Source organism: Budorcas taxicolor, chromosome 13, assembly GCF_023091745.1.
Source record: "Budorcas taxicolor isolate Tak-1 chromosome 13, Takin1.1, whole genome shotgun sequence".
NCBI classification, from domain to species: Eukaryota; Metazoa; Chordata; class Mammalia; order Artiodactyla; family Bovidae; genus Budorcas; species Budorcas taxicolor.
In genome coordinates, this window is record NC_068922.1 from 3493034 (window position 1) to 3516581 (window position 23548).

The following is a 23548-nucleotide window of genomic DNA, read 5'->3' on the forward strand; positions in this document are numbered from 1 at the left end:
TTGCAACTTAGTGGGATTATTTATGAAAATTTACAGTTGTGTCTCAATCATTTACCTGCCTCATTCCCGCATAAGATAAAATAGGAGTCATCCATCACACCTTTGGTATTTCACAGAGCTCAAGAGATTCCTGTTTATAATGAGCAGCTCACATTTCTACACAATCTTTACAGCATTTTTAAACTGCTGAAATCTGTGTGTTCTCTACATTGTGAGAGATGTACTGATAACAGAGCATTATAGAGGGAAGCTTGGCAGTTTAGTTGACCTCACCTTCTTCATGGGTAAACAGTAAGGCTATATCAAGGAGGGATGAATAAATGAAATAATAAGAAAACTGCATATCCAGTTTACTTTATGATGGGAGATTTGTTTTGAAATATTTTAACATTATGCTAGCTGAGTATTTTTGTGCTTATGTGTAATTTCTGCTTTCATGAAATTAGTTGCAATAAATTATGGTAATAATGTTTCATAAGAAATAGCATCTCTTCTTAGGGAAGCCTTAGAATACTGTTAAGTCAAAGTCAAGATGAAAAAAATAACTCTGAATTCTATGTTTTGCTTTGATTTTTGCTGCTGTAGTTTTTGGTTTGGCCCACAAAGGCATTTGCAAGAAGCTGGTCAAATATGGCTTTAGCAGATAAGAGACTTGAGAACCTGCAGATCTACAAAGTTCTTCAGTGTGTTCGGAACAAAGACAAGAAGCAGATAGAGAAGTTGACCAGGCTCGGATATCCTGAACTCATCAATTTCACAGACCCGGTCAATGGAAACAGTGCTCTGCACTTAGCCTCAGTTTCCAATGACATCGACATGGTCAGCTTTCTCCTGAGCCTTGGTGCTCACCCTGATGTGCAAGACAAAATGGGCTGTACTCCGACTATGAGGGCTGCAGAACTGGGCCACGAATTGTCCATGGAAATATTAGCCAAAGCAAAAGCTGATATGACTATTGTTGATAACGAAGGAAAAGGTAAAAACTCTTAGCATTCTATCTAGTAAATGCAATTTGATTTGCATTTTTTCTTATGAACTTTAGAAGTCAGTGTAATGCATTGTTTGCCTCAGATTTTAGAAGGGAGTTACTCATGGCATGTAGTAGTGAGAGGCTAGATTCTCACTCTTACATCTTCCCATACTTTGAAAACAGTGTAGATATTTCTTAGGAAAACCAGTTCTGAGAACTTTCTCATTGAGAAAAAATATTAGAATTAATCTTTTTTTTTTTTAATGTGGAGAACTTTCAACATGACACACTGATATTTCCATAATCATAATCACTTATTGTAAAATATAAAATCCATTTAGAATTTGACATGTTAGAACCTCAAGTAATACTTGAGCTAGGGTTTTGCTCTCAAGAGCAGTCTATGTAGAAAGTAGTTGCATTTGGGAACTTGAAGAACTAAGGCTGATTCTGACATAAGCTCCAACTTTCTATTAGTTGTTTTAAAAATGTATTTGGAAATATGACTTAATCATAGAAATATGTCATGTCTGTGATTGATTATTCAGGTGAGACAACACTGTCTCACTCTTTCCCTACCAAATCCCATCTTAAGACCACGATCTGGGAGCTTCTTGTCCAAATAACTCAAGGTTCTGGGAGGAGATGATGCAGCCTTATGAAAATTACTAAGAAAACTACCACCAGACTGAATATAAACTGGTATATTTAATCAGTTGTTCCAAAAGAATTTCTTCAAGTACAAAGCCGTTAACATCGGTCCCACATTAGAGAAATGAATCCCATTTTATACCATTAATTAATGTTTTCTGACAGGAACAGAATCTGCTTTCATAACTCTCTGTGGACATGGTATTTGATAAGTGACTTGCTTACTTATCAAAGAGAAGAGGACAAAGAAAAGAAACAACTATTCAATTATTTAGTGCACTCATGAGTCAAATGTATTTTTTAATGTTTTTATTTAAAAAAAAAAAAAAAAACCAGAAGCCTTTCAAAGCCCTATACAACAGTAGTCCCCAATATTTTTGGCACCAGGGACTGATTTCATGGAAGACCATTTTTCTGTATACTGGGGAGGTGGGAGAATGGTGGAAGTGATGCTTTCATAGTATAAAACAAGTGACAGTTCTATGGAGCATATACGTAAATGTAAACTGGATAAACTCTACATTAAAATAAAAATACATGAAATGAAAATTTAAAAATGAGAGTTACTCAAACAATTAAAAATAGAAAGATGGTCAGGGACATGTCGAAAATGCAAAATCAAAGACAGAGAAGTCATAGCAGGCAAAAGTGAACCAAAACAACAACGACAACAACAAAATCCGGAATTGTTGTATTGTTGTTGTGTTGGTTCACTCTTGCCTGTTATGACTTCTCTGTCTTTGATTTTCAACATATCCTTGATCGTCTTTCTGTTTTTAACTGTTTGAGCAACTATTTCAGATACATGTTTATATGAAATATATTTCAGTTTTGATTTTCACATAAACTGTATTTTTATTTTAATGGTAGAGTTTATCCAATTTACATTTATCTAGATGCTCCACAGAACTGTCATTTTATTCTATAAAGCATAATATATTTAATTTATATAAATACACAGATAAATACATATAAAAATAATTTTCTCTATGGTCCATATGATCTTTGTTTTGTTATATGTGTGTATATCTTCCTTCTCATATTTTCTAAAATTAATGGTCTGTTTCTAGTTATTTTAATGGCTAACTTGACAGCTTTACATATGCATAAACCTCTGTTTATCAAATCAGCATGCTAAACAGTATTCATTGATATTTTTCTATGAAAGATGAGATTGGTACAAGAATTCTTCCTGTCACCTCCCTTCCAGTATCTAATTTTAGTAAATTATAATCATTTTAGTTCTTTCAATGATTCTTTTCATATATTTTGTCTGCTTTTAATAATATCTCAAAACTCCAGCAATAAAAGATAAAGAAAATTGAATGTTTAAACTCTCTTTCCTCTCTTCCCTACAAGTTTTGTTAAATTTCCTTATTATTTCTACATTATTGTGAACTACAATTTTCTTTTCTGTATCTAAAATTCCCAAAATGATTGAGCTTTGATTCAATGATTGAAGGGATTCAGCATCTATCATGGGTCTTTTAGTGACATATTCCCTGTTGATCTCCTGTTAGACTCCTTTTTGTCATTGAGTAGTTTAGCTTACTCCTTTGGGCTTATATACTTTGATTTCTTGCATCTTTAAGTTTATATGTTCATCTCTTTTATATATGAACAATTGCTTGACTGAGTATTAAAAATTCCCTGTTTTCTTTCCCAAGTGACATTGTAAAACTCCTTTGCTTATTTTCTAGCACTGAAAGTTGCTATGCCAAAGTCTTGCAGCCAAACTTGACATTTCCTCTTTAGAGATGGCTTGAATTTTTAACTGGCTGCTCACAGGACACTTTCTTTATCTAGTTTTGTCTAGGCACATATTATGCTACTGCTAAGTCGCTTCGGTCGTATCCAACTCTGTGCGGCCCCATAGACAGCAGCCCACCAGGCTCCCCCGTCCCTGGGATTCTCCAGGCAAGAACACTGGAGTGGGTTGCCATTTCCTTCTCCAGTGCATGAAAGTGAAAAGTGAAAGTGAAGTCGCTCAGTTGTGTCCGACTCTTCGTTACCCCATGGACTGCAGCCTACCAGGCTCCTCCGTCCATGGGATTTTCCAGGCAAGAACACTGGAGTGGGGTGCCATTGCCTTCTCCGAGGCACATATTATGGATTGTTTCTAATCAGTTTTTCCTGAGCTCCAACATATTGTGTTAGATCTAGGTTTTTACTTCAAGAGGGTTTTCCTTTATTATATCTCTCCATTTTTCTGTTCCATTTGGTCTTTTATTGAATGCCAGTTACATACATGTTAAATATTACTTGCCTTTCTAGACCATTTAAACTCTTGGATTTTTTTCAAGTTCTTTCAACTTTTTCCTCCATGTTCCTGCCTATGGTTTTGGCAATGTCTGCTCTCCTTTTTCCTGCTTCCATGTGACTTTCATGTCTTTAGTGGTTTTAGTTTTCTCTACCATTTCTTTTATAAGATATATTGCTCAAATTCATCTTTTCCTTCTATTTATCTTTTTGGTTTGGTTTTGTTATCAGTAATGGATCAGTCAGTAATTTTCATGTGGTATAGTTATTTGAGTATACAATTTTTGCCTCGTGTTTGTCAGCTGCCTTTCCTTTTCTTTCAGTAACTTTTTTCATAGGTCGCATGCTGGTTTTTTATTGGTTACTGTTCCTATTTGAATGAAGTCTGTTTTTAGAGTGAAGTCATTACAAAGTCAGTTTGGAGTTTGTCTGCCGTTTACTTGAGTGTCTTAAGAAAATTCTGACCGGGGTTTATAAACAGTACCCCTGTCTGTAGTACATTTTTAACATGGATTATGTTGAGGGTCTGTATGTCATGGATACCAGATATGAGAAGTTAGCATTTTTCTCTTTACAGTGCTACTTTTTCTTCTCTGCAACTGCACAGGCAGCCTGCTCCCTGTAAACGTGGCTGGTGTACACATTTCATCATTCAGTACTCCCTCCCTTGCCACTCTGCAGTTTCGAAGGGGGTCCAGGGATCCACCAGTAAGCCTCGGGCACACACACTCCTGCATATTCTAAGAAGGGCACTGGCGTGTAGATTACAGGATGCCAAATACCCACGGTCAACAGGGGCTCACATTCCAGCACTCAGATTCTTCTCAAACAAGATCCTGTCACGTTTTGCTTATGACTGTTTTCTAGCTCTTATCAGAGGTTGGGGTTCCTTTTTGGTTTCTCTGTCTTGGTGTTTCAATTGCTTTCAGAGAGAAAACCAAGGCATAAATGCCTTTGCTCTGTCTCACCTTCAACTCGCTAATTATGAATTTTAAAATTATTCTTTGTTCCTTCCTATCTGGTTCAAATGTAGAGAGACTACTAGTTAACTGTTCTTTGGGGATTCTATTTTTCTGCAGGTGTTTTATTTTACTGCATTTTGCCTACCAAGCGGCATTATCGGTGTGCACTGATTGCCTTGGAACATGGTGCGGATGTCAACAACTGTACCTGTGAAGGAAAGCCAATATTCCTTAGAGCTTGTGAAGAAGCACATGATGTTAAGGATGTGTGCCTGACGTTTTTGGAAAAAGGAGCCAATCCAAATGCTATCAACGCAGTAAGACTATTTCTGTGATTATGAATATTCCTTTTTTTCAATTACAGAATCCTGTTATTGTATTTTTTCACTTGAATATGGTAAAATTATCCTGTTAGCTTATAGACTTTTCATTTCTGTTCAAAGTGCTTTAAAATTATAGACTTTCATTATCTTTATATGGCACAGCCATGATTCTGTGGTCTGTTTCCTAATTATGTTTGAAAAATTGGTATTTATTATGTACAATATTAAAAGATCAATACAGGAAATAGAAAAGATATTCCTGATGCTTAATAAAAATTTATCATCTAAAGAAAATATGTAGTTCTGCTGCTTCCCTTAATTATTTTGCTCCCTCTACTCACCTGGCTAATTTTATTGAGTTTTCTTTTAATTGGCATTTCCCGACAATAAAAACAGTTTTTCTTCTCATTAGAAAACACCTGTAGCCTAATTTTAGCGTATGTTTTACCCTCTCTTCTCCCTTTTTGCTCTACTTTCTTGGCAAGAAACAGCACTTTTTAGCACGATGTTCTCATACGAAAATCTGGTGTGACCTTGACTCTGATTATAGAATTCTACATTTTGGACACTGACCCATTTTACTGACTTCATGTTTCCTGTTTGTTACATGAAACCAATAAAACTGTACAAAACTGACAATGTCAGTGTAACTCTAAGGCCAAATGGATTTAGACCATATTTATACTGAACGTGTCATGTAGTATAACAGGGATAAACAGCATCTGGTCTGTTTCCTGTCCAGTCCACAGGTCGCACGGCTTTAATGGAAGCATCGAGAGAGGGAGTGACAGAACTCGTTCGAGGGATATTGGAAAGAGGAGGGGACGTGAATGCATTTGACAATGACAGACATCATGCCGCACACTTTGCTGCCAAAGGAGGCTTTTTTGATGTAATAATCTACTATATTCTTTAAAATTTGTTGCTAAAAATATTCTCCTTTTCCTCAGCATCTTAAAATATAGTGTTAAGTTACACTGATAGATTTTTTTCTGCATTTTGATTTTCCAAAATAATTCCAGAATTGTATTTTATACCAGATATTATCCTTCAAGGCTTATTTTAGCTCTTTATTCAGTTTTATCTGCTTGCTAATTTACGCTTTTAATATCACTAATAATGTTTTTCTATATTCTTAACTGGGCTTCCCTAGTGGCTCAGACCCTAAAGAATCTGCCTGCAATGTGGGAGACCTGGGTTCGAGCCCTGGGTCAAGAAGATCCCCTGTAGAAGGAAATAGCAACCTATTCTAGTATTCTTGCCTGGAGAATTCCATGGACAGAGGAGCCTGGCAGACTGTAGTCCATGGGGTTGCAAAGAGTCAGGCACAACTGAGGGAATAACACTTTCACTTTTTTCTTTCAGTTATAACAGCTGAAAAGTTTTGCCACATGCTTCTACTCTATTTTAATGACTCCATTACATAAGAGAATTTTTACAATACAGTATGATCTAATTTGGGAGAGAACAAGACCTAATCTCATCTCCTTGATGTTTAAGTACATCTAATGACTCACCTAAGTTTTTAACTCTTAAGTATTCTGATTATCTGGATATATCAGCAAAAGATAACTCATACATATAGTGATACTGCAGAAACAAACTAGAACTCAATGCTATCCTATTTTAAAAAATTCTGAACTGTATCTAAAATTTTTCTGAGTTCTAACATTATCTTTACTTTTGTCACTGGGTCTCTTAGCTGCAATAAAAGTATACATGACAGTAGAAATCACATCTGTCTGGTAAAGCATTTGCTCCCCTGATTTGCCACAGTCTGAGTGTTCTTGCCTGGAGAATCCCAGGGACGGGGGAGCCTGGTGGGCTGCCGGCTATGGGGTCGCACAGAGTCGGACACGACTGAAGCAACTTAGCAGCAGCAGCAGATGCATTCTAAAGTTGCCTAAATTTACCAAAATGATAGTGCCCCAGCTGAGTATAGAGTTTTCTACACTCTAGATAGATGGTCCCCAACCTTTTTGGTGCCAGGGACTGCTTTCATGGAAGATAATTTTTCCACAGACTTGTGGGAGGAGCGGGGGGTGGCTGTGGTTTCAAGATAATTCAAGCACTTTACATTTATTGTGCACTTTATTTCTATTTTTATTACATCAACTCCACCTCAGATCATCAGGCATTAGATCCTGGAGGTTGAAGATCCTTGCTCTAGGACTTCTGACAGTGATGGAAATGTTCTGTATCTGGCTGTATAATATGGTACAATTACAGCACACATGTGGTTTTTGAGTCCTTAAACTATGGCTAGTGAAAGTAAGGAACTGAATTTTTAAAGTTTGTTTTCTATTTAATTCATTTCGATTTAATTCAAACTGACACTCTGGATAGCACAGGTCTAGGTCTGAGTTTTCAGCCAGTAAACATACATTCTTATTCCTCTATAATATCCACTATTTATTTTGCAGATATTGAAGCTTCTTTTTGCATACAATGGAGACATGGGGTTGATTGCAATGAATGGCAACACACCACTTCATTATGCTGCCATGGGTGGTTTTACAGATTGCTGTAAATATATAGCTCAGCGAGGTAAATGGTCTACCAATTTCATGTCTAAAGAACTTATGATTTTCCCACATTGTAAATGAGCAGAGAATTTCATTGTGTCAACATCAGTTGCTTATCTCACATATATATGTAGAAAGAAAATTAAATTTTTTTCTTATTTACCTTCTGTTAAATCATAAATCTGACCTAGAAAGTACTAAAAATTCATTTCTCAAGTATTTTTAGATTATTATTAAAAATCTAAAGAGAATTATTTATGAGTCAACCAATTACTAAGATGCTTATTTTTTAAAATGTAAATATCAATCTAAAATGGAGAAGGAAATGGCAACCCACTCCAGTATTCTTGCCTGGAGAATCCCGTGGACAGAGGAGCCGGGTGGGCTGCCATCTTTGGAGTCACACAGAGTCAGACACAACTGAAGCAACTTAGCATGCATGCATGCATTGGAGAAGGAAATGGCAATGCACTCCAGTATTCTTGCCTGGAGAATCTCAGGGACAGAGGAGCCTGGTGAGCTGCCGTCTATGGGGTCACACAGAGTTAGACACAACTGAAGCGACTTAGCAGCAGCAGCAGCAGCAATCTAAAAAAGGACAAACACTAGAAACCATGTCTTTAGTCCGAATTCTTAATTATTTTATTTTTTAAAATATACTATCATGTCAAGTGCAAAGATAACATTTTGGGTAATTTTAAATTATGGGGGAAATATTTGGGGGAGAAGCATTAAATAAAATGAAAACTTTAATGGAACATTTGGAATATAAGTAATATTTATTACTTTAGATTTTCCTGTATATTTTAAGTAACTGTTAATTTGAGAATATAAACTATGTTATGTATGTTGTATGTGCTCAGTCGCTCAGTTGTGAGATGCTCTGGACGGTAGCCTGCCAGGCTCCTCTGTCCATGTGATACTGGAATAGATTGCCATTTCCTCTTTCAGGGGATCTCCCCAACTCAGGGATTGAACCTGGGTCTCCTGTGCCTCCCGCATTGCAGGCAGATTCTTTAGCACTGAGCCACCGGGGTTTCCTTTATATCATGCATAGCTTAATATATTCCTTAAAATGGGCTTCTCACATGGCTCAGTGGTAAAGAACCCACCTGTCAAGCAGGAGACACAGGTTCAATACCTGCACTGGGCAGATCCCCTGGAAAAGGAAATGGCAATCCACTCCAGCATTCTTGCTGGGAAAATACCTTGATGGCAGGCTACAGTCTATGGGGTAACAAAAGAGTCAGACATGACTTAGCATCTAAACAGCAACAATTCCTTAGAATAGTAATATTTTAAAAAATTTTAAATAGCAATATTAGCCAATTAAGTTTAAATATTTTTACTAATTTTGTGTTAATTACATGCCTTAAGGAAATCAGTCCTGAATATTCCTTGGAAGGACTGATGTTGAAGCTGAAACTCCAATACTTTGGCCACCTGATGTGAAGAACTGACTCATTTGAAAAGATCCTGATGCTGGAAAAGATTGAAGGCGGGAGGAGAAGGGTGTTGACAGAGGATGAGATGGTTGGATGGCATTACCGACTCAATGGACATGAGTCTGAGTAAACTCTGGGAGTTGTTAATGGACAGGGAGGCCTGGCATGCTGCAGTCCATGGGGCTGCAAAGAGTCGGACACGACTGAGTGACTGAACTGAACTGAACTGAGTTAAACGTACATTCAAAGTTATTAACTCTTTGTTAGAGAGGGAACTGCATGCTGCTGAATGTTATGGTAGTGACTTATTTTTTCCCAGCTTATGAGAAATAGAAACTTAAAGTTCAGCAGCTCTATAATAGAGCAGAAAAAGTACTTTCATTTTCCTGTCTTCTATGTAGGCACAGAAATTTTGAAGTCACTGGGACCCGAGAGAGCCTATACTGTAACCACTAACATTATAAATAAGACTAATATGCCTGCATAACTGATGTAGTAACTGATTCACTTTGATTTTTTCTTACCTTATACATAGCTCACATTCTTTCCCCATCCCCCTAAAATAGAGATAATGGAAAATGTACCAAATGCAATTTTTGCCCTCATCAACTGTCTCTGAAGAGACAGTTTTCAAATCTTGTTTCCAAATCTCTCAACACCAGCAGATTATTCTGACACTTCACTTTTCACATTGTGTATTTCTGAAAACTAGAGATCTGCCCAGATTGAGACAAGCTTCTTCAACTTTAATATGCTGACCCTTTTCTTATTGGGACAAACATCCCTCAATATATACTCTACCATTTATGTCCTTCTGGGATAAAGTCAGAGAAAGCAAATTAAGATGTACAGGGCCAGAGCTTGCCAAAGGCCTTGCCTGGTGATGCAGAAAAGATTGATCCTCCTGGCAGACTCATAAGACTAGACTGTTTCTGAAATGAATGTCCGAAAATGTTTTGAGTTTCCCAGCATGTTTGGAAGTACCATTGCTTCACCAGGTGCTATGTGCTATGTGGGTGGCCTAGTTCCACAGGAGAATGCTATCAGTTATACTTCCACCTTTAGAATCTTGGATCTAAGGGAGTCAGAGCAACTGGAAACCATTAGCCACGAAATGCTTATTTCTGAGTAAACTCCCTGGATGTAGCCTCTTCTATCCTTAAATATGAAGGCTGGATTCTTTTCCCACTACTCCCTACTACTACTTCCTCAATACGCTCCACTTTTGTTCCTGATCTTGTCCCTGGAGTAATGTACACCTCCCTGTAGGCAGTGTGAGGCCATGTCCAGGGGAGTGGAGGGGAGGTTGGATTAGCTCTCCCGAAGCCCCTGTGGAGGGCTCTCCTGACGGGGCTTTTGACAGCAGTCAGCCGAAAGGCACGTATCTTCTCGGCAACAGAGGAGCATACATCACAGAGGGCATGAATCAGTCTGTATTTACTAACAATAAAAGAGAAGACAAAAGTCAAAAGGACAGGAAAGTGGCTTCATATCTTTAAGCTGGGATGTGGGGGTCTTTATTCCACAAAAAATTGCTAACTGGGAGGAAACTAGGAGAAGAAGGCGGCAAGATAAAGCAGCTTTAAAACCCTTTGATCCTTGGTGCTGGGGTGAATACAGGAGTGAATTGGGAGATGGCAGATAAACCCCAGACATTCCGAGTAAGTGAAAAAGCTAAGTAAAAGTAGCATACTCAAGATGACTATGGAATTACACTATTGAGTTATTATACTGTGGAGACAAGGCTCAGGTCCTTTTCCCAATAACTCACACTATTCTTCAAACTGTCCAATATAAAAATTGTAGAATTTTTTTGTCCCAAGTACCCTTTTTGAGTTTTCCTATCACTAGTAAATATACCAGCCTTCAAATAAAATTTTAATTTTTGACAATGCCAGGACTATTAATGCTGAAATCATTTTTCTTTTTAATAAGGAATAAAATTATGAAGTGTTAGAGAGGGATGTTGTATTTCACATGCAGCTGCCTTTACATTTTGGATGCTAGAGATACTGATTGCTAGAGAATCTTTTTTGATTATGTGATATTGGCAAGGCAACAAAAGAGCCTCGTAGATTCAAAACACTAGAACGAATATCTTCATAGTCTGACTTATAATGGGTTTTTAGTGTCTCAAGACACTTATTACAGACAACACAGCCTTCTTGATACCACTAAGTAGACTCCCTGATGCATTCAGAAAAGCTTATTTATTTGGAGAATGCTTACATATAATGTTGGTCTCATCATTTTAAGTCAGAGACTAAAAAAGGAAAATGAATTTTAATGCCTAATTGCACAACTCTTACACTGGAATTCTTTCAGATTTGATGAGCAGATTACTTTTACAGGCTGTTCATATGACCTTACTGCAAAACAGCAGGTAAATATAAATTACATGAATTTCATGGAGAATACAGATAAAACATAGTTTAAGATTTTACACAGATTGACAGTCATAATCGTTCAAAAGAAGCAAGAGTCAGTTAGCATCTTAGATGCCTAAAGTCCTCCTTAAGCTGTTTGAATCCAGGTTCTTTCCAAATTTAAATGTCATCTTTACTCTTTCCCACTTGGCATGAAGACTCTTTAGCAAGTATTCTAATATGATATTTGTTTCAAATATCTACAGGAATTGATTTCTTAATCCATAGGGGATAGATACTATTCACTGGAAAAATATCTTCCTCAAAATTCACCAAGCTGAAGCTCACAGAAAGAAAACAATTATAGGTTAAGTTTTTGTGTTCACAGTGTTGTTCAGTCAGACTCAGTCGTGTCTGACTCTATGTGACCCACGGACTGCAGCACTCCAGGCTTCCCTGTCTTTCACCATCTCCCAGAGCTTGCTCAAGCTCATGTTCTTTGATTTGGTGATGCCATCCAACCATCTCATCATCTGTCATCCCCTTCTCCTCCTGCCTTCAATCTTCCCCAGTATCAGGGTCTTTTCCAATGAGTCAGCTCTTTGCATCAGGTGGTCAAACTATTGGGGCTTCAGCTTCATCAGTCCTTCCAATGAATAGTCAAGGTTGGTTCCCTTTAGGATTGACTGGTTTGATCTCCTTGTGGTCCAAGGGACTCTCAAGAGTGTTCTCCAACACCACAGTTCAAAAGCATCAATTCTTCAGCACTCAGCATTCTTTATGGTCCAACTCTCACATCCATACATGACTACTGGAAAAACCATAGCTTTGACTAGACAGACTTGTGTTGGCAAAGTAACATCTCTGCTTTTTAATATGCTGTCTAGATTTGTCATAGCTTTTCTTCCAAGGAGCAAGCATCTTTTGATTTCATGGCTGCAGTCACCATCTGCAGTGATTTTGGAGAAGAAAATAAAGTCTGTCACTGTTTCCATTGTTTCCCAATCTATTTGCCATGAAGTGATGGGACCAGATGCCATGATCTTAGTTTTTTGAATGTTGAGTTTTAAGCCAGCTTTTTCACTCTCCTCTTTCACTTTCATCAAGAGGCTGTTTAGTTCTTCTTCACTTTCTGCCATAAGGGTGGTATCATCTGCATATCTGAGGTTACTGATATTTCTCCCTGCAATCTTAATTCCAGCTTGTGCTTCATCTAACCCAACATTTTGCATGATGTACTCTGCATATAAGTTAATAATAATTTTTATTTATTAAATTTTTTAAAGTTTTAAATTTATATATGAGTTGAGTGTGCATATGCTCAGTCCTGTCCAACTATTGTGACCCCACAGACTACAGCCCACCAGGCTCCTCTGTCCATGGGATTTTCCGGGCAAGAATACTGGAACAGGTTGCCATTTCCTTCTCCAGGAGATCTTCCCAACCCAAGGATCCAACCCAAGTCCCTTGCATCTCCTGCACTGGCAGGCAGATTCTTTACCACTGAGCCACAGGAAATCACTTTTATCTTAGAGTATAGCCTATTAACAATGTTATCATAGTTTCAGAGGTACTGCAAAGGGACTCAGCCATACATATAAATGTATTATCCATTCTCCCCCAAACTCCCCTCCAGCCAGGTTGCCGCATAATCTTGAGCAGAGTAATCATAGGTTAATTCTGTAATTATAATAACTAACTGCTCACCTCTATATACAAATAATTTGGGGACCGACTTTTGATTATTCACTGGAAATTTAAAAATCAACAACAGATGCATGTCATTTGTGAACCCAGGCAGATGCCCCAGCACCATTCATAATCATGATATTTCCTGTTTTAGGATGTGACCTAAAATGGAAGAATCTGGAGCATAAAACGCCCAGGAACTTGGCTAAGGAAGGCGGCTTCAAAGGAGCCAGCAAAGAAATACGGCGAGCAGAGCAAATCGCTAATAAACTGGCCAGGCCAGGGGTCAAAAATCCGAACCCGCGCTTGTTCCTGAGACTTCATGATTGGTCAACAGAACACGAGACTTTCCTTCGGGAAGCCTTCTCGTTTGTGGACAGGGGTGATGGGACAGTCACCAAGGAGGACTTTGTGCTGACCCTGGAGGAGAGGCAAGATTTTGTGAACTCAGAGCAGCTGGCTGCTATCGCGCAAATGCACGAAAAAATCCGGGGTGGAGGGGTCAATGTTAACGAGTTCTTTAAAGGGACCAGATATTTAAGTAAGTCTTATGTCTTGGGTTCCTTTGGGCCTAAGAAGAAGAAAAAGGGGATGGCCAAAAGAGCCAGAATGGGCAAGTTTGTTTTACCGCTCCCCATCTGTATCATCCCCGACCACGTGTTTCCACGCCGCAGTGACGGTGGGCCGCCCTATTACATGATCGAAACCTACAAGAATGTAACTGATTGCAACCGCTTTAACAGAGATCACCCCCCGGAACATCCCATTCAGGATGACTCTGCTTGGTATATTGATGATCCAGGGAGGGTCTTTTCAAACATTAATTTTGTCACCAAGGCGGGAGACCTGGCTTCTCTGAAAAAGGCTTTTGAATCAGGAATACCTGTGGATATGAAAGATAATTACTACAAGACACCGCTAATGACTGCGTGTGCCACTGGAAACATTGATGCAGTCAAGTTTCTTCTTGAAAAAGGGTATGTCTTTTGGTTGAGTGCGATTTAGATTTTTGGGAGCCTTCACATTTCAAGGAAGTGAAAGGAAGGCTAAGAAACATTCAACTCTAAAATTTAAATAGTGGCAAGAAACAGCTTCATTCCTGAAGTCTAGACCACAAACAGACCTTATACTGCCAACCAGGCTGATAGGAACATTAAGAGTATGTACAACAATGCCAAAGTGAAAGCTGAGAAGTTTTCACTCTAGGGGTGGAAGAAGCCTTATGATCGGGTATTCCTGGCCTCCCCAAACAATTTTAATTTGGTCTCAGAGCTTTTACCTAGATGATGTGGAGTGCCTTTCATTTTGTTTTAAATTAAAAACATTTACTGTGGTCAAAAATAGCATGTCATCTACCCTCTTAACAATTTTTAAGTGTACGGTGCAATATTGTTAACTACAAACAAAATATTGTAGAGCAGATCTTTAGAATGTATTCATTTTACATGGAGTCATTTTTAAATCTGCTTTTTGTTTTGTTTTGTTTTTGAGGGCATCCCAACAAATCAAGTAATTTGATGGTGGTCATAAAACTAAGTGGGCTTCCCAGGTGGCACTAGTGGAAAAGACCCACCTATCAGTACAGGAGATGTAAGAGACCCAGTTGAATCCCTGGGTAGGGAAGATCCCCTGGAGGAGGGCATGGCAACTCACTCCAGTGCTCTTGCCTGGAGAATCCCATGGACAGAGGAGCCTGGCAGATAATGTCCATAGGGTTGCAAAGAGTCAGACATGACTGAAGTGACTTAGCATGCATGTAATGACTAAATGACTAGGCATGTTGCATTCCGTTTTCCTTGGTTCATTTGTAAATATCTTTAAGATAACAAAGCGTGACATTTTATTCAACTTTTTAACCAGAAGCAATTTCTCTGGTTTAAGTCCTTCTTTTTTACCATTCTTGAATAACCTGGTGTAACTTTCTTAACCTTTTTGTGCCTCAGTTTTCTCACTTTAATAATGGGGCTATAATGGAACTCAGCTCACAGAATTTCTTGAAGATTAAATGAGTTAAAATATGTAAAGCACTTAGTAGCCCAGTATTTGCAGACTGGATAAAAGATATTGTTATTATTACTATAATGTTTAATGTCAAAGAAAGATTTAAGTGTGTTTATTATCAAGTGGTAAAATAAAGCAACTAATGATAATTTGATGTTTGGGGCAGTGAATTTTAAATGGGACTAAAATTTTATTTTATTTTTATAGTTTCTGAATGATAAATTGCTTTTAACGAAATTGAAAGAATTCACTTTCTTTTTTTGCTTTTGATTTTTTCATTTCATCTTTATTTTGTATTGGAGCATAGTTTATTTAGTGTTGTGCTAGTTTCAGGTGTGTTATACACACACATGTATCCTTTCTTTTTCATATTCTTTTCCCATATAGATTATTACAGGATATTGAGTACAGTTCCCTATGCTACACAGTAGGTCCTTACTGGTTATCTATTTTATATATAGTAGTATATATTATATACTGATCCCAAACTTCCAATTTATCCATTCTCCTTTGGCAACCAGAAGTTTGTTTTCGAAGTCTATGAGTCTATGAGGAGTACGTCAAGGCTGTATACTGTCACCCTGCTTATTTAACTTCTATGCAGAGTACATCATGAGAAGCACTGGGCTGGAGGAAGCACAAGCTGGAATCAAGATTGCCGGGAGAAATATCAATAACCTCAGATATGCAGATGACTCCACCCTTATGGCAGAAAGTGAAGAGGAACTAAAAAGCCTCTTGATGAAAGTGAAAGAGGAGAGTAAAAAAGTTGCCTTAAAGCTCAACATTCAGAAAACGAAGATCATGGCATCTGGTCCCATCACTTCATGGGAAATAGATGGGGAAACAGTGGAAACAGTGGCTGGCTTTATTTTTCTGGGCTCCAAAATCACTGCAGATGGTGACTTCCGCCATGAGATTAAAAGACACTTACTCCTTGGAAGGAAAGTTATGACCAACCTAGACAGCATATTAAAAAGCAGAGACATTACTTTGCCACCAAAGTCTGTCTGGTCAAGGCTATGGTTTTTCCAGTAGTCATGTATAGATGTGAGAGTTGGACTATAAAGAAAGCTGAGCATTGAAGAATTGATGCTTTTGAACTGTGGTGTTGGAGAAGACTTGAGAGTCTGTTAGACTACAAGAAGATCCAACCAGTCCATCCTAAAGGAGATCAGTCCTAGGTGTTCACTGGAAGGACTGATGTTGAAGCTGAAACTCCAATACTTTGGCCAGCTGATGCGAAGAGCTGACTCTGGAAAATACCCTGATGCTGGGAAAGATTGAGGGCAGGAGGAGAAGGGGACGGGAGAGGATGAGATGGTTGGATGGCATCACCAACTCGATGGACATGGGTTTGGGTGGACTCTGGGAGTTGTGATGGACAGGGAGGCCTGGCATGCTGCAGTTCATACAGTCGCAAAGAGTCAGACCCAACTGAGCAACGGAACTGAACTGAACTGATGAGTCTGTTTATGTTTTGTAAATAAGTTCATTTGTACCATTTTTGATACAAAATTTTTGATAGATTTTATTACTTAGAATTTTAACAATGATGGTGCATTTATAAATGCATAACATACAGAGGAAGCAGATACAAAATTAAATCATGTAGCTTTTCTATTTCCTGTCAACTTTGACCTTCACTGGATCCAGTTTTATAATTTTCCCTGATATTAACGTCTAACAAAAATTGTAACCCCTAGGATCCAAGCAGCTTCTAAACTAAACAAAATGTATATATATACACAAAGAAAGTTGACTATCGGATGCAGAACACAGTTTAAGAAAAATTATGGCACAGAGTTTGCTGCTGCTGCTGCTGCTAAGTCACTTCAGTCGTGTGCAACTCTGTGTAACCCCATAGACAGCAGACCACCAGGCTCCACCGTCCCTGGGATTCTCCAGGCAAGAACACTGGAGTGGGTTGCCATTTCCTTCCCAAATCTTTCTTGGTTTACATTTGAACAACTTAATAAAGCTATGAAATCTTAGAATTTTTAGCCTCCAGTGCTTGGATCAACCCATATTTTTAGCTTCTGTATCCATCTCATTTTACAGGGCTAACGTTAATGCAACAGATAATTTTCTGTGGACTCCACTTCATTTTGCATGCCATGCTGGCCAGCAAGATATTGTTGAGCTTCTTGTTAAATCTGGAGCCGTGGTAGATGCCCTCTCCATCAACAACTCAACTCCCTTAAGTAGAGCGATAGAGAGCTGCAGACTGGATACTGTAAAATACCTACTTGACATCGGTGCTAAATTCCAGTTGGAGAATAGGAAAGGTATGAGTTTCATTACAGGTGATCAGGGCTAGAAAAGGGGGATTTATGTTAGATTCCCAAGCCTTCTAAATCTATTCTTACAGGACCACATTTTCCCTTAAGTTACTGTTGCAAACACTAACCTGAGTTAAATGTTATGGAACTTTGTCTTGCACATAGTGCTTCTCGAATCACTAGTGTTAAAGAATCAGTTCTCCATGTTGGTAATTCATTGTAGACTGAGACTTTTGTAAAATACAATGAAAAATTATTTACTAGAAAAATGAAGAGGAAAAAGAACGCTGTGAAATACAAACCCAAGCTTTTTAAAATCTTGGGATTCAAATGACAAAAATTATATAAAATTGCTATAAAAATTTCTAAACATTTACCCTTGAATTCCTGTACTTACTTCACTGTGAGCCCATACCATTAATATGTAGACTGACACCAGTATGCAGATCGCATTTTGAGTCATCACAGTGTTTTAGCTGGCAGTTTCTAATAAGTGGCATAGTTTGAAGCCCCTGTAGACTTTAGATCCCTTCTACAGCTAAACAGTAATTCCTGAAATAAGACTCCTTCTAGGAAGTAAATGGGAAGCCTACTTTATGTCATAAATTTTCTGCATGAAAAAGTAGAGGTGTTTTAAGAGTGGGACTCACTGCTTTTTGATCTGAAGGAGCTTTAATAGCTTTGGCTGCTTCAGGCTGCCTCTGAGTCACAGGTAGTATTGTTAGGCTTGCCTGAGGATGTAACAGGGGTCATAATATCCAGCCATCTGCACAGAGTACTTGTGACTTCCAGCTTCCCCAGACTTTTTGAATATATCCCCTTCCGTCACAGGAAGGAGGAAAGCATAAAACTGTCACACATGGAGGAATGTTCACACTGTGGGAAGAGAACCAGCACTCACGTATTCAATATGTGATCTAGCACTCTTTCCTATCAGACACGCTCAAAATAATTAACAAGAAGAAATGGTTTTGCTCATAAATGACACTTTAAATGATAAAATTTTAGAGCTGGGACCACTTTAGAGAATATCTGAACCGATCTGTGACTTTTATATGTAGCACTGGCTTCATTAATCACCCTTAGTTCCATATGCTTAGAGCTGATGAGCTGAGATTTTGCTACATGGTTTATTGTTAATCTGTTTAATGAAACTCTAAATTTATGTTTTAAACAGGGCATAGTGCCATGGATGTTGCAAAAGCTTATGCTGACAGTAGAATAATTGGTTTGATTAAAGAAAAGCTGGATAACTTGCCCAAACCAGCAGAAAATCAAAAACCAAAAGGCAAGCCACCACCCAAAGCAAAGACTGAAGGCCCCGAGATTAAGAAGGAAGAGGTATGTAGAGCAATTGGCCCCTCATGAGTGCCTGGTGGGGCTGCAGCACCACTTACTTATTGTCACAGTTCATGGGCAAATAATATGCAGTCCATGTTTTCAGTACCAATAGTTCTAAGAAATACCTAGCAGGAAATTTACTATTACTAAAAAGTCTAAAAGTTGTCATTGCAAACAGAATCCACACAAAAAACAAGTTGGTTGAACCAAACACTGTTAGAATGTTGAAGAAAGAACTTATATTAGAAGTGTACACACATAGACCTGAATTATACAGATTTGATGAGATATCCCAAAAGGGAAGTGTAGGGTAACATTTATGAGAAAAGAAGTAAAGCATGATTTTCATTCATTTTGATTTCATAATCTTTCACTATCCACCTTACCACCCAACTCCCAAGGAATTTTTTTTATTATGAACCCTAGGATATGTAACTTGGATAATCCTGAAAATGACTCTAGAAGGCTTTAAACATGCCAGATTGTTCCTGGTAATCTGGAGTGGTTTGCGTCCCTCTAAATTATCAGCAGAAGATTGTTGTTTATGGGGGTTTCCCAGACATAAAGAATTTGTCCTTAGCAGGAAGCTCTAAGTACATTTCTAAGCTAGAAGCTTCTTTTAGGGAAACAGATGGATCCCTCAAGATCTTTGGCTGACACAGGATGGGGGATGAAGTTCAGGAAGGAAAAGTTTTAACATGATCCAATTGGAAATGGTTAGAGGTGATAGGAAGCAGACAGTTGAAGGGATGATCAGCAGACGGTAGCGAGTAGCAAGCATGGAGGAAGAGAGTAAGGATAGCCAGAGGTGAAGGAAGATAGATCAGTGACAGCTCCTAACACAGGCACCATTATCATTTTAGTAGCAACACATCCTTATTAATAACGGCCGCAGATCAAGGACGGATCTTCAAGACTTTCGTGATCTGTCACTGATACTAATTAAGTTAAACAAGGCAAAAGAGTTATCTCACCCCACCCAAAGTTATAATAATATTCTAATTCATTTCAAATTATAAGTTGTATAGTAGCATTTTTTCAACTTCAGAATATTACAAAGTATACACAGGTTTTTGAAATTGATAGTTGTTTTTTGGGGTTTTGCTCATTTCCAGGAAACACTTTCAGCAATGTACACTGTACCAGCCATAGTGGAGGACAAGAAGATGCGTAAAGATAATGTAGTTTATCTTAATTCATTGATTACCAGTGGTTATACCAAGAAAGTGGATATCACATTTATCCCACAGAGGGTAAGTACTTTAGAAAGATCGTAACATGGTATAAACTCCTAACGCCTTTTTCCAAATACTGTTTATGCAGAGCACCCAAACAACTGTCCAAAGCTTATCTTTTGATAAGCTTTGTTCTTGATAAGTTGTTATTTGAAGTTGTCCTTTTTCTAGATCCTACTGCTTACAACTAAGTCAGTCCAATTTGTAAGGCTTCCACTATCTTGTATTTTTACTTTCTGTATTGACTTCTTAATTTTCCTTGAACAGTTGAAGTTGTCTTTGGTCAGTGCCATTCCTTGTAGCCATGTAGTCACTGAATTTTATAGATAGTTCCTCTGGGTGCTTCTTAAAGTCCGACCCTTCCTCTTTGTACACACTATCGCCATCTTACTTGGGAGTTTTATACTGATCAGGACTGGATTTATTAAATAGCTTCCTTAAACATCTACAAGTAAAGAGATGAAGACATATTTGGAGAACAAGAGTGGTCTTCTAATGCTCATCAAACCATGCTGAATAATAGACCACCAGCTCCTTCTGCCCAGTACTGTGAAAATAATTTTGACTTCCCCACAAGACATAAAGGCTGTCTATTAATTCCATTGCTTCCTGGTTTTGACATCCTGAGAATGAACAACAGCTGGCCTCAAGGCCATCAGAGAGGTCACTGAAGGGTATTTCAGTTGTTCAAATAGTCACCATCAGAAACAGTGATGCCCATGTAACCATTAATGTCACATAAGAGATAGAAGTTAAAATAGACTTAGAAGTAAATTTGTTATTGTTGTTCAGTTGCTCAGTTGTGTCCGACTCTTTGTGACCCCAAGGGCTGCAGCACGCCAGGCTTCCCCGTCCTTCACCATCTCCCGGAGCTTGCTCAAACTCATGCCCATTGAGTCAGTGATGCCATCCAAGCATCTCATCCTCTGTCGTCCCTTCTCCTCTTGCCAGAAGTAAATCGGATAGTTTTAAACTGACCAGATTGAAGGTTGTCTGGATATTGGCATGTTTATTGGCTGCCATGCTAACGTTCACTTTGGATGTGGTTGTTTGTTTAAGATCTGGAGTCCCGAGGCCACGACAGCAGAGCTGATCAGAATGCGGGAACTGCGCCGGGAGAGATTCACATATGAGGTAGATTTTGAGGACTTCATGATGCCCTTTCAGAAGCACATCACAGAGAGAGCACAAGCAGTGGAAGCTAGCTTCAAGACGTAAATCACAGCGGTTGCATCTCAGAATAAACATTTTGAGGCCCAGGGACCAAATGTGGGAGAAAGTAGATTCCCATCAAAGTCAAAGCAACTCACAAGTTAAGCACTGTAACAAAATATTTGTCTTTGCTTTAACAACTATAAATATTCTGAGCTGTCTAGAGAAGTCATGTTTTATTTTGCAATGAATTGCATGTCATTCTGGATAAATTCCTCAATCTTCTTCAAGAATGTTTTAGAACAATGGCATATTTGGTTATAAATAGTGTCATCATCAAAGAATTTACAAGATGTACATCATTATGTTTGTTAAAGATATCCTTTTACTGGAACTGAATGAAAGCTATTTAATACTAGGGAAGAGAAGCCCTTTTTAATACACTAAGGAAGCAGTTGTCTTCTCACACATCATCATAAATGATATGCATTAGATACTTTGGGTCAAATAAACACTGATGCCTCCAGTAGACACTGTTGACACTTCACCCATTTCTCCTCTGTTTTGGAATCATAGCACTCTCAGGCATGACTTCCGGATGCTGTAAGATGCCTCTGACACTTAAACTTGTACCATAGGGCTGAAGTACATGAGAATTAGTACTTCCTTGGAAGCAGCCCTCAATGACCGAACAGATTCAGTGCATCAACACCCCAGCTCCCTCATCATTCTGGCGAGATTATTCTGAAGAGCACATTCTCACTGTCAGCTAGAGCTCCCCAGAGAGATGAGGATCAAGTTGCCCATGGTGGTAATTTGATAATGTGCCCTTCACTGGGCACTGCCCCTTCCCTGTGCTCTCACCTGCCCTCACTCACTCTGGCCTTTTCTGGGTTACCTCCCAGAAACTTACGCCAAAATCCTGGTCCGAGGTTGCTTCCAGAAGGACCAAAATGAAGGTAATACCTATGACTGAGTCCTCTAGCAAAAAATTTAAAAGGGCACTCACTTATATTCTGTTTGCTACAAAATAAACATTTCCCCAGCAAGGGGGATTTGCCCCCAGTGTCTTGTGCAATTGAGAAGCAGTTCAAGTGGTATTCATGCAGTAGCTGATACTCTGGACAAAATTTCAGATGCCAGATAAAAACATATATGTGACAGAGGACTAGATACCGTATGTGACTTTTCCTTAAGGCAAGTATGTATGGGGCAAAGGGGAGGGTGGATATAAGGGACCTACCGTGAAACTTCACAAATGTCCACTGAGATCCCGGTCTGGGGCCTTACTCATACTTTGAAAAAAGGTATGTCAGGATTCTAGCAGAGAAATAGAAGGAGTAGTGTAGATGGATAGGTGGCATAGACAGGTAGGTAGGTAGGTAGATAAAGAGATTTGTGCAAGGAGTTGACTTACATGATTATGGGGCTGACATGGCAGCCAGTCATCAGGAAAGGCAGGCTGGATAGTCCTGGGCAAGAGTTACCCTTGAAGTTCACTGTGGAATTTCTTCCTCAGGAAAATCTAAATTCTGCTCTTAAGGTCTTTAACCAATAGCATCAGACTCACCCAGACTATTGAAAATAATCTTTATGTAAAGTCAACTAACTGTAGATATTAATTGCACCTACCCAGTTCCTTTACAGCAACACCTACAATTAGTGTGTGATTAAGTAACCTGGTTCTCATAATTAAGACATAAAACTGACCATTGCTAGAAGCATTCTACCAGGTAAAAAAAAAAAAAAACTAGTGGAAGGATTATCTGCACCAGGAAATGCAATGGGTGCTGGACAGGAACTCCAAAAATATACACAAAAGCCCCATTGACAGAGTCTATTTTAGAATCTGCCTTAACAGAGGACACCAATTCTAGTCTAACTCCGTCACCCACACATACTTACACACATGTGTGTGTACATACATAAATATATGTACACCATGAAGCCCCCTTTCCTTCAGTCCCCTCCCTCACTTTCTGCAGGTGGAAAATCTTTGAACAGTAGCTGGAGAGTCAGGGAGGAGGCGGGATGGGGGAGTGAAGTAGCTAACCAGGCCCACCTTCCCTGAGGCAGCATGGGCTGGTTACTTACAAGTTTTATAATATGGAGCCTAGACATTTGCTTTTAGGCAGAACTAAATTTTGTTTGTTTTATGAGTTTTTTGGGAGAGTTTGTTTTTTCATTTAAACATTTGATTTAACGTGAGTCTTAGAGGAAAGTTGCAAGAATTTTACCAAAATTCCTGAATATTCTTCACCCAAACTACCTAAATGTTATTTATCATATTGCTTTATCTCCTTTTGCGATGTGTATATGTGTGTGTAATTTTTTTTCTGAACTATTT

The 23548-nt window shown here is 38.5% G+C and overlaps 1 protein-coding gene across 1 annotated transcript; it reads left to right on the forward strand.

The window, feature by feature from the left end:
- The first annotated feature begins 630 nt into the window (after window positions 1-630).
- Window positions 631-21267, forward strand: ANKEF1 (ankyrin repeat and EF-hand domain containing 1). The gene is made up of 9 exons (XM_052651218.1): window positions 631-976; window positions 4960-5159; window positions 5908-6057; window positions 7589-7712; window positions 13345-14167; window positions 17253-17479; window positions 18651-18814; window positions 19930-20067; window positions 21109-21267. Exons 1-9 carry the CDS (start codon window positions 631-633, stop codon window positions 21265-21267), a joined length of 2331 nt encoding a protein of 776 aa, XP_052507178.1.
- The last annotated feature ends 2281 nt before the right edge of the window (window positions 21268-23548 follow it).

Excerpts from the sequence above, each read along its gene's own strand:
- ANKEF1 (XM_052651218.1), top strand. The coding sequence starts at position 631 with ATGGCTTTAGCAGATAAGAGACTTGAGAACCTGCAGATCTACAAAGTT. Across the intron at positions 7,713-13,344 it reads TAAATATATAGCTCAGCGAG|GATGTGACCTAAAATGGAAG; the intron begins GTAAATGGTCTA and ends TTCCTGTTTTAG. Across the intron at positions 18,815-19,929 it reads CCGAGATTAAGAAGGAAGAG|GAAACACTTTCAGCAATGTA; the intron begins GTATGTAGAGCA and ends GCTCATTTCCAG.